The following is a 12113-nucleotide window of genomic DNA, read 5'->3' as shown; positions in this document are numbered from 1 at the left end:
TCTGTGTCCCTGAAGAGCTCAAAAGTGCACATTCGACTGCTGACCTGTCACTGTGGACACATAATGGATGCCTGAGTGTATGTGCATGTGTGTGAAAGAGTCTGTGAGAGCAGCCAGAGAGATGTGTGTGTGAGTGTGTGTGTGTGTGTGTGTGTGTGTGTGTGTGTGTGTGTGTGTGTGTGTGGAGGGGGGAGACTGTCCAAAATAGAACTTTGCTCTTCTTGGTACATTTTTATGACACTCACATATATTTATATCTAACCAGCGCGGAGCCAGAAGTAGTCTGTGCCCTGTGGCCAGATGAAGTAAGCTCTGTGGGCAGATGTGGATAAGGCTGCTTGTGGGAGTGGACTGCAGCGGGGAGTCTGTGTTCTGGGCACCCAGGGCAGTGTCAGGCCGCCCTGCAACACACCAGGTGCCCCTTCAAGGCCTCCGTTCCAATTAAGAAAAGGAAAGAAAAAATATAAAACAAAGGCTGGCTAAATAGAAACATCAAATGTCCCACGGTTGATACGAAGGGAGAGAGAGGCAGAGAGAGAGAGAGAAAGAGAGAGAGAGAGAGAGGGAGGGAGAGAGAGAGAGGGAAAGAGAAAGAGAGAGAGAGAGAGAGAGGGGGAAAGAGAGAGAGGGGAAAAGTTTCTTCTGGAGAAGGGCTGCTGTAGCCAGCTCATGTTGCCATAACATGATCTATTGCTCTCTGATGGTAGACATTACAAGGGCAGAGCAGGGAAGGGCCGTCACAAACATGCTTCCAGTATGGTAAGTGCTCAGATGGTATCAATAACAGTCACCTGCGTTTCCAGGCAAAGGGCCGCAGACGCCTCTTATTGGAAAGAACTCCATATCTACACAAATAAGTGTGCTTTTCTTCTGATCCAGTTATAAATATGATCAAGACTAAATGCACTTGCGGTTCCTGTCCCTGCGTCCTAAAGTATACGAGTGTGTGTGTGTGTGCCTGTGTGTGTGTATTTGCGTGTGTGGGTATATGACACCATTGCGTTTGTGCTGCAATGGACAATGTCTAGGACTATTTTGTCCTTCACATTCTCATTTCCCGTAAGCTAAACTCAGAGTTTTCTAAGGGGTTACACACTACTCCATTTGCTCTAGTGCACTACAGGGTTCTCCACCTCCTATTTTCACTCTTCCTCTTTCCTCTCTCGTTCCATCCCCTCTCCTGCTTTCTGTGTTGACTTTGTGCGCTCTTCCTCTCTCTTCCTCTCTCTTCCTCTCTCTTCCCCCTGTGCTCCCAGAGAGCCCTATTTGTCTGCTTTAAGTGAAATCACTCAATTCTCAAAAGTCAGTGAAGAGGACTTTGGTGGGGGGAGGACCAGGAGAGGCCCACCTCCAAATAAGTTCCATTAATCACTGGCCAGGGTCTAATGTAACTAATATTTTACAATTAGAGGAGACAAGATGGAGCTAAGAGCCATCTATCTCCCTTACACCACATGATCATCGATTCATAAGCCCGAGCCGGAGACCAACACACACACTTTCTCTCTCACACACACCCACACACACACACACACACACACACACACACACACTCACTCACATATATACACACATTTACCAGGAAACTGGAGGCCAGGAGAGCTATGAGATGGTGAAGGAGGGAGGGAGAGAGAGGGAGGGAGGGAGTTACGGAGAGTTGATAATGCACATCACTACCTTGTGAGTGTATGGTGCCTGGTTGTGCACCGATCACTATTGCGGAGTGTTGACAGACGACTGCTGTGTGTGTGTGTGTGTGTGTGTGTGTGTGTGTGTGTGACAGTGTATGAGGGGTCGAAGGCAAGCGAAGGCAGTAAAATAGTGATAGATGACATGAGACTGAAGGAAGATTCTAAACAGAGAGGGAAATGGCAGCAAATCTCCATCTCTTCCTCAGACCAGTCACAGAAATATCCCCCAAATATAGTCACACTTTTCACAGACCAGCAGTATTCAGACACTCAGACACTCAGACACACCAAAATACCCTAGTTTTTGCCAGAGGTAATTCACTGCACTAAAATGTGTTGTTACCGAAGGAAAGATCAAGGGCTATACTGAAAGGCTGCTGAAATCAAATAATCAGCATCCACATTTTGGCAAGTTAATACAATCTTGGAGGTTTTCAGAGGTAAAATAAAAGTCTTGTGCAGCGAATTTACCAGCCTCCATATATTCAATCTCATCTGCATCCCACCGCCAAACACACCCAGGCAAATCCCGGGTCGGGAGACCATTTACATTCTACCTGCAAGTTTAGACAGCCGTCTTAGCAGCAGCCCTGACATTAGCTCTGCAGAACAATGCGCTTGGCTTCAAAGCCACAGCAGGGGAGACAGTCAGAGAGGCTGAGCGAGGAAGAGGAAACCCTTAGCACTCAGGAGGAGGATGCCGCTCCAAACACTGGTCTCTAGCACCCTCTGCTGGCCACTGGGAGGTAGTGCGGTTGTGGCGCTGGGAGGCTGCCCCTCAACATGGAGGCGAAATGAAAGCCAGCTGAACAAATGAGAGTGAGGACAGGTTCAAGCGGAGGTCACCATCTGCCCGCTTACAAGCGCTGGCACACTGGATCCGTGCCGCACCGTCATTTTAAACACATCAATCGCAGGCAGCCCTCTCTCTCCGCCACACAATATGGCGCCGGGAGGGGAAGACAAGCAATGGGTCTGGTGGAAGAGCAGCAGCAAAGGGACAAAGACAAGGGGAAAGACAAATGAAAGATAGACATAGAGAGGGAGTGAGAGAGAGAGAGAGAGAGAGAGAGAGAGACAGAGAGATAAATGGACAGAGGACAGGATGAACACTGAGCCATGATTCTCAGATGATCTGGGCGCATGTAATATAAGCTAATGTTTTCAGTTAAATGGAGGAGCATACAAAACACACAACGCCCACACTGGTGCATACACACACGTATACAATCACAGACGACCGCACAGTTACAACCAGTTACCAAGCTAAGCCCTGCACCTCACCTCAAAAGATACTATGTAGTATTTAGTGTCCTTTCAGACTTGAACTTGCTCATCTGTCCCAGTGCAGTCATTCTGCAGATATCCTGTGTCTCCCTGAGCTGCAGTACATCAGGGGGTGCAGGGGGGGGGGGGGGTCTGCATGGGAGAGGAGGGGGAGTGAAAGTTACTTTTTCAGGAAGTGGATTTTATTGGGAACAGGCCCCCACATCTCATGCGGCCCCTACATCTGGTCTGGTGTAGTAGATCCGCTTAAAAATTAGTCAGGCACTGACCTCGGACGCCTCCCGTTGTTGGGGTCCTGACGCTAGGTTAACACAAATATGGATCCCATCAGGGTGAGCAGGGATCAGGTTTCTGGCCGCCGTGGCCACAAGAGCTTGTGAAAGAATATATATATATATATATATTTTATTTAAATGGAACACTTCCACCAGTGAAGCCTTAGGAGGGGCTGAGCTGGGAATACTTGGTGAGGTAGTGCTTGGTGGCTCTGGACTGTAAAGAGAACGCAGGCTTATTGTTCTAGAAGCCTCTAGATATCATCCCTCTCCTGCCACTGCTGGCACTCGCCTTCTAAAAGAGAAGAGTGAGGGAGAGAGAGGGAGAGAGAGAGGGGGAGAGGGAGGGATGAGTGCCCTTGGGCTGTGTGTCCTGTGAAAATGATGTCAGACAAACATCATTCTCATTTGATCTCTCGTGTCAGGCGCTCAAAGCTCAGAACACAAAGAGAGCTGAGGCACACAGGCCGAGGCCCTTCTTGGCCCTTTGTAGCAAATTCAGTGGTGCTCAAAACCCATTACGTTCTCTCCCTCACACACACACACACATACACACACACACACACACACACACACACACACACACACACACACACACACACCCCCAAAACATTGTGACATGTGTGTAGCTCATATGTAACTTCTTATGCAGATTTATTTTCGCAGTATATTCACACAAAAACACAAACCTGACAGCCCGCCTCAGTGATATACACTTACAGTACACCGCAGGCAAGGGTACAAGTTCAGCCACTATTTCACTAACACACACAAAAAATGAGAAAAGAACGAAGAAAGGAGAGTAGGATGAGACAAGTATTTGCCCACCTTGAAATAACACCAGACTGTCTGGCTTTCACAGGTTTTGGAGTTAACAATACATTAGCCCAAGGGCAAAGAGCTACTGTTAGCAACACCATAACTCGTAATATGAGCTGTCATGGCCCAGGCCGGCTCTGTGCTACACAGAGACAGCTCTGTATCCCCTCCAGACACTTCCTTGTACAGCACTTAACAGTGAACTCTGAGAGAAGAGCCAGAGATTCATCATTTATATTGCTCGTCGTTCAACACTATGTAACCAGCGCTGGCCGGCCCAACAACAGGCCAGGGATGTGCTCACGGCTAAACGCTGGCTCCTCTGGACACATAGTGCTAGTGAGAGGTATTTGGGGAAGGTGTTTGTGTGTGTAGGCATGTATGTTTTTACCACTGCTCCTGTGTGTGTGTGTGTGTGTGTGTGTGTGTGTGTGTGTGTGTGTGCAATATTTGTGTGATGACCTTTGTGTGTTTTGTGTGTATTTGCAATTGCTTTTGTGTGTGTGCGCACACAAGAGTGTGTAGGGGGTTTTGCAAAAAAAGATCAAGAAAAAGCGAGAGTGTATGAACTTCTTGCATTTCAAACTGTGCTGATTCCCATGAGGTAAATAGTAATCCTCTTTTGTTTGCCTTTTGGCACTTCTCGCTTCTTCTCACTTATCTCTTATCAACAGTAGACAAAGACCACTCATTTTTCCACGCTACTCCTTCATAGTTTGAATACATATTATTTTTATTATAAGTACAGTTCAGTAGTTACAAAACAAAGCATCTGCCATGAGGGTACAGCAAACGGAAAAGTTTACAGCTCACAAGACAGCTCTGGGTGAGGGGGGGACTGGAATGCTCAAACACTGGATTAGTAAGACCCAGGCAGACACCTTCAACTTATTTTCCCAGGTACTGCACTCTACAGAGAGAGAGAGAGAGAGAGAGAGAGAGAGAGAGAGAGAGCGAGAGAGCGAGACAGAGAGAGAGAGAGGGGGAGAGACAGAGAAAGAGAGAGAGAGAGAGAGAGAGAAAGAGAGAGAGCTTGTAGGATGAGGGGACACAGCCAGGTCGAGCCACATGACCAGGGAAGTAGATGCATCTGATTGGTCGGTTTTGGCCAATCACTAGCAGGTCCCAGCACCTGCTACTATGCCCTGCACCCACTTATACAATGACACTAGTTCTTTTGAAGTTTCTTTTTCTCATTACCAGGGGGATATGGAAGGGCTGTAGGTCTTATGCTAAAGAATGCATATGCCAAAAAAAAGAGAGGTTTATTTGCAAGAGAGGACTGGGGACCCAACACTAAGCTTTGTACAGTTCATGGCTCATGGCCTATGCGTTTCCCAGGTGGCTGGGGCTGTACACGGGGGCATGAGCTTTCAAAGGGGGAAGAGGACTCTTCTTGAAAGGGAGATTTTTCAGAGATCAAAAGAGAGGTGATCAGAGATGGACTGATCACAGAGAATTTGTCAGCGTTCACAAGAGAACAGAGGTGGGGGAGAGAAATGTAACATTTCACAATGTCAAGGGACACACAAACACACACACATACACACTTGTCATTTTTAGTTAGTTTTGAACTTTGTACTGTATAGACAGGGTTTAGAATTACTATCACAGTGCAAAATACTTTTGGAGAAAACAAGAGAAACCCCTCTATGTATGCTTGTATGAGTTATGTATATACTGTATGGGCATATGCTTGCAGCAATATGAGAAGATTGTCAATCTTTTCTTTTTTTCTTCTTTTCTTTACATTGTAGAAGGCAAAAAGTACAGTACTTGAAAAAAAAAATCCATTCTAATAGCTACCATCTAAAACAGCTAGCTTTGTAGATGCAACAACAGATGACTGTATCTAAGGCTAGACAATATTTGTTTCCTGCTTTTTTCTGCTTTTTAATAAGTAAATACATCAAACCATTTCAGTAGTCAGTAACACTTTGCAACATTGATCTGTGGCAGTATATTACAAATGTTTCTTCAACACTATTTTTTGTCAACACTATCGTCCTTGACATTTACAGGAGAGATAAAACAAGATGGTGGTTTTCATTTTTCATCTAGCATTCTTTATCTTCTTTAGTTTTTCAAATATGTCAGTCGGGTGCTGATTTTCGCAACACGAGTCTGGTGTAAACTAGATATTCTTGTCGCGTTGGTACTTTCTCTTAAAGGAATACAATCTGACTTTTATACTTCTGTGTTTTGACTCACTTTTATTTTACACCTAAACTCTGCACATTTCATATCTGTGTATGACTCATAGAACACACTCTAAGAAATGTGAGGAAAGATTCTTTCAACAGTCTTTAGGCTCCAACACATAGGCCTCTCCTTTCCTTTCGGTTGCCATGGGCCACGGATCACCATGGCTACTCGACCCTGCATTAAAAACAACTCCACCTATGTGTCATCGCGTCGTTGCCCCCCTTCCTTCTCTAAAGCACCAGATTGTCGGAGAGAGAGCGTTCTACTTCAGTCCTGGTAGTCGATGCCCTTGTGTGTGTGTGGGGGGGGGGGTTAGGGGGAGATGCGTAGGACTGTGCTTGCTCTCCCAGGGTAGCGGGGCTTGGTCACTAGAGGAGACTGTGCTCTGTGTTGGCTGGACCAGGGTTCGGGGAAACAGTCGTGTCCAGTCAGAACTGTTCTAGCGGAACAGAGGAGTGTCAAAGGGCAGTGTGGATATTGTCATGTCTCTGGTTTCCAAAAATAGTGGCAGAATGTGAGGGTTGTGTGGTCGTGGGGAGGAAGAGGCTCTGGGCCCGGCTCCCCGCTCTCCTGTCCGCTCCACATCTGGTGACAAAGCGCTGCGCTGCTTCTACGTCCATCTTGGATAAAGGAATGTGTTGCACTCATAGACATTGGACACGCAGGTAGTATTTTTTTTTTAGCTTTTTTTTTTTTAAGCTTTTGTTTTTTTTTCCTCTTTTTCACAATGTCAAAGCCAAAAACAGAGACTGCACAGAACATATGGCTACAAGAAAGATTCAAGAGACGTTGAACAAATGCGCTGTGAAGCCAGTCTTTTGTCTGTTTGTTTTTTTTTTTCGTATTTTTTTCCACTGTTTTTTATTTTTTATTTTTTAAAGTGTCCAGTCCACTAAAAGTCAGCAGGTCTCATCCTCTCTGCCATGCCTGCAGAGAAGCACCGTCTGCCCCTGCTTCAGCTTCATCCATCCATCTTTTATAGGTTAGTTTCTTTTGTTCTTAAATAGTCTGCTTTTAATTAAGAGTTTGTCTTCATCGCCACCTCCTCCACCATCATCATCATCATCATCATCATCATCGTGGCGCCCAGCGCGTGCCTCCAGACGGGTGTTAGTCTCTGTTTAGAGAGGCGTCGTGCATCTCTGAGTCAGCTAGGTTAAGCTCGGGGGATAGAGCCGGACCGTAGCTGCCGGGGCCTTCCTCCTCTGTGGCCCACAGATGAACTGCGGTCAAGAGAACAAACGGAGATTAACACGGCCCTTTCTTTCTCTCTCTCTACCAATCCTTCTCTCTCTACCTCTTTCAAATAACACACTGAACATTTGAATTGGCACCACACACAAATACACGCACACACAGACAGATAGTGTGTACTGTTTTAGCCTCTTTAATGCTAATGATAACATAGTTTACTTTAATTCTGTTTGAATAATGACTATGCCTGCATTACATTGCAAACTGCAAACTTGGATTGTATTTTTACAGATGATGGTCCATGACAAATCACTGACCTACAAATGGATGATGCATGCAATGAATGTAGCAGGCTAACAAGTTAGATGTGTATCATGCTGTTGAGTGCAACATGGCTTTTGCAAGGTCATGGGGGAATATAATGAGGCCATATTGTCACTAATCAGTGTTCAGTACAGAATGTCACTGCTGGGAAATGGGAGAGTAATCTCCACTACTGGATGCTGTGAAATTACAATTTTTTTCAAGGGAGAAAACCAAACATGTCAACACAGTGTCAGTTATAACTGAATGTAAGAAATAACTAGCGCATCTGTGTAGAGATAAAATTGCACAATGCTGGGCAAAGGTGACAGGAACAGTGACAATAAAGGACATATGGTAATTAGGAGATTTTTCAGACTTTTTCCAAGCAAGTTTTGTTTGCTAGATAACGAAAAATGGGAGATTATGAACTGGGTTGGGCAATTATTGCTGAAGTTTGAATCTGGCAAAAATGCTTAGTCTTTCTAATTATGTTCTTCAGCGGTTTGAACTAAATAATACGAATGGTGTTTCATTCCCCCAACAACTTCTGGGAAAATTATTTGCCAATAAAATCTACAGAATGCATTTCCGTGTCATGTTCTTTTAAAGTGCCTCCATGAAAGTGACAAAATGAAATTAAAACATGCTTATATTTGAGTGTGCTCGCGCAAGAAACGATATCGGAATGAAATGAAAAGACGGCGCAGAGCAACGGAAAACTAATAACGGGATAAAACATCGTCATTTAGTTTAGCCAAAGAGCAATAACGCTGACACCTACTCTCTCCGCATTAGGCACACAATCACACCGTCACTCTCAAATCAAGATGTGTTTCTTAAAGCACTCCACTTAAAGCGCAGATGTCATGCGGTTTAGAAAAAGCTGACGGAGATTAAGAAAAAGAATTAAAGCATTTCCGCCTCGTCTGGTACTAATATTGAGAGATCTGGAGATATGAATGCTTCCCTAACAACCGGAACACCAGTGATTAATGATACTATTTCACACTTGAAATACCCTTGCCCGGACCCGCAAACAAATTTAAACGGACGTTATTTCATACAGTTAACTTTTTAAGACGGTCATATCATGCTGTCTTAATCCCTTTGAGATGCCATAGAACTTTGACATGTCACGGAATGGCAAAAGCAGCCATTTCGCTCTTCTTGTTCAAGCATCTTGTTTGTTTCCCCACGCTTACTCTAAGAGCTGCCAGAACATGCATTAATACACTCTGTCCACTAGATGGCGGTGCAAGCCTTCAGATTCCATCTCTACAAAGGCACATACTCCTCAATATCAACTCTTCAGGTTCCATTTACTTTGCAACATACTCTAATGAAAGTAGTCAATGTGATGCTTATTGACAAAGTTATACGTTTTAGTAAAAATAATTGGGGTGCTGGGTGATTGTCCATGCATGCCATATTTCTGCAGAGATAATTAAAACATTCATGCAAATAATATGTGATATTAGTAATAATAATATGTTGACTCCCCAAGCTTTTAAAGTGCCTAATCTCCCAAGGGAGCTTCCTTTTGGTGAGTTCCTGTTAAAGAAACTTTCAGTAATGAGTTACAGATTAAGCCCCATATTTGATTTTCACTCTTCATTAACTGAGCCACCTGGAATGCCATTATTTAAGGACGCCTTCCCTGCTCCCCAAACAACTGCCACTGTGGCTGAGAGATCAGGCCAACTTTACAGGTTTATAGACTTCTAGCTCGGTTTTTTTTCCCTTTTTTTCTTTTTAAGTAGGCCTGTGTGATTTCCCAGCGGCACCGATAGCGTATGCAACCCAAGAGAGGAAAGCACATATGTTGCATTCCACCAGCCACTCATCCTCCAAGAACACCCTGCCAATCTAAACATGTTTTGCCCTACGCATCGCAGAGGTTGCCATGCTTTAGCCATCAAATAGCCCACGCACAGAATCACTTGATGAGTGGTGCACTCGTCTGTGCATCAGATCCTAGGGAAGGTCAGCGCTCCATTCATCCGCCATTAATCGCATGAATTGATATTAACGAGCATGCTGCTACAAGACATAGTTGGTACGGTTCCCACAGGCAAGGTGCAGTAGTCAAGCTCAGGATGCAACGACTTAGAGCACAGAGGGTTTTTTCTCCCCTCTACTGGTCAGCCTCGGTAGTACATATATATGGAGAGAGCATTAAGCTGCGAGAGGCCCTGGAAACTAATACAAGACATATGGTAAGAGGACTCATAGCTCCGGGATCCATCTTATGTTAATACATGTGTCATGCTTAACAGAATGGATAAATGAAGAGGCGGACAGAACAATGGGCTAACACAAGGCTCTGCTAACTAGGGCCAAGACGCTGAGGGATACATTGGTGTGTCTGGGGTCTACAACCTGACATTTGCACAATATATGAAGGCAAAATGGCTCCTTTAGCATCCATGCAGCAAATTTGCTACAGATAAATACACTTTGAAAAGGGAAGCGGCCATTAGTCATCTCCTCCTGTCTCCCTCCTCAAAAAGCATTTTCCCCTCTGCTAGCGCCATCATATTCTGAGGTCTGTAACTATGGCACATCAGTATCTTTTTTTATTTTCCTGTTGAGAAAGAATTTCAAGATACAGATTGTTGTTGTATGTTTTTCTCTATTTTAACCTTTCAAAATAAATAGTACATGTAGGGCATTTGACTCTTATGCACGAGAACAAACCAGCACGCATGAACTAGTGTGCACTAGTTTAGAGTACAGTGTTTTTTTTAGAAATGTCTTGACAATTCATCTCGAATGTAAGGCAGTGGGAAGCTCCATTTTTTAGATGTGCGCTAGACTTTCTATTCTGTTTCTTTTTTCCCCCGCAGGAGGCCCCAGTGTCTGCTGCGAGCGGCAGAGCCGTTTGGTTATGATATAGATGTGACTTCATCTGTCTGCCTTCCACTCATCTGGTGATCTCAGTGACTGCAGCCACCATGGAAGGTGCCTCTCAGCTCTTTGTTCTCCAGCAGGCATCCGGCACGGCTGGAGAAGTGTTGTTTTTGGCAAAGGTAGGCCTCATTGTACAGCCCAGTATTTATAAATATGTAAATACAAGACAGTACACACACACAGAGAGACAGACACACACACACACACACACACGCACAAACACACACTCGAACGACTGAGAGTGAGGAAGTGCTCCCAAATCATATTTTTAGAAGGTTTTAATGAATACAGGATGTTTATGAATACCATTTGCTGTGATTCACAAAGACTAGAAGAATCCGCATTCACCACCCCCACCCCTCCCTCAAAGCGAAACAAGAAAAACGGGCGCGTTTCGAGTTGAGACACAGACGATTGTTGTGCTCGTGGTTGTGTGGGTTCACATCCCCCCCCCCCCTCTTCAGATGACTGTCTGCCTCCATGATGTTAGCAAAAGGGGAAGAAATCAAGAGAGAAAGTTGTACATGTGGCACAATTTAAAAAAGGGATCCCTCTTCTCTTATTCCCCACTGGTATCTAGAACAGGAGAACAAACCTGGGTTCCCTTCTGAGGACATGTAACTAGACAAGTCAAATAAAGGGAACAACCTCAGATAAAACAACTCTATTCTCCGCTTTAATGAGGAGCTGAGCCGGTGAGAAAAAAAAATCACTGAATGTAGATATGCAACCGCAACCTAGCATCAGCACCGGGGTGCAGAGATGTGAAATAAGTTCAGCTAGGGTGTCTAAGTACGAGATGCTTCACCACAGAAAACAACAACATCCTCCAGAACACATAACCCTCCGCCATGACACACCGAAAACCCCGTATAGGAGAAATAAAGTGGTCTTGAGAAGATGACAGAAATACTTGAGCGAGCTATCTGACGTCTTCCCAAACTCTATTTCTGGGGCAAAAAGATTTCCACGCAGATAATACCTCCACTGAGCAATTTAAGCCCAAACACTGATGCAGCAATCTGTCTTCTGTGCCTGATAGCACTTTCTCTCCTCTCATCTCCAAATGACTTTACTTTCCTATCTAATTATATTTGCTAATGATCTTATAAGAGAATAATGGAATGTGCTTGATCTATTACCTTTTTTGCAACACATAAATACGAATATGAAAATGCCTAAATGCTTGTGACCTCCCCCCTCCCCCCTTTTTTATTTATGACACCAATATTTTTCAAAATATGTAATGTTTCCCAACAAACGGCAAGAGTGATGTGTGCCTAACAGACACCTAGCGCTGTGCTGCTGCTGCTGCTGCTGCTGCTGCTGCTGCTGCTGCTGTCTGCTGTGCCTGTGTGGTTCAGGGAATCCTAATGGCGGTGCTGAGTGGCCATGTGTGGCAGTACCGTGACCCCGGAGTGTGTGC

General features: G+C 44.7%; 1 protein-coding gene across 1 annotated transcript in view; it reads right to left on the bottom strand.

The window, feature by feature from the left end:
- Positions 1 to 4784: 4784 nt before the first annotated feature.
- The window catches only part of znf536 (zinc finger protein 536), a 167018-nt gene continuing 159689 nt past the window's right edge, over positions 4785 to 12113 (bottom strand). Inside the window, exon 7 of the mRNA XM_012814938.3 lies at positions 4785 to 7500. Within this exon, the coding sequence (XP_012670392.2) occupies positions 7388 to 7500 (113 nt within the window). The 3' untranslated portion in view covers positions 4785 to 7387. The remainder of the gene's footprint in view (positions 7501 to 12113) is intronic.

This window comes from Clupea harengus, chromosome 6 (genome assembly GCF_900700415.2).
Source record: "Clupea harengus chromosome 6, Ch_v2.0.2, whole genome shotgun sequence".
Lineage (NCBI taxonomy): Eukaryota > Metazoa > Chordata > Actinopteri > Clupeiformes > Clupeidae > Clupea > Clupea harengus.
The sequence above is the reverse complement of the archived record's forward strand: the minus strand, read 5'-3'. Positions and strand labels throughout refer to the sequence as shown.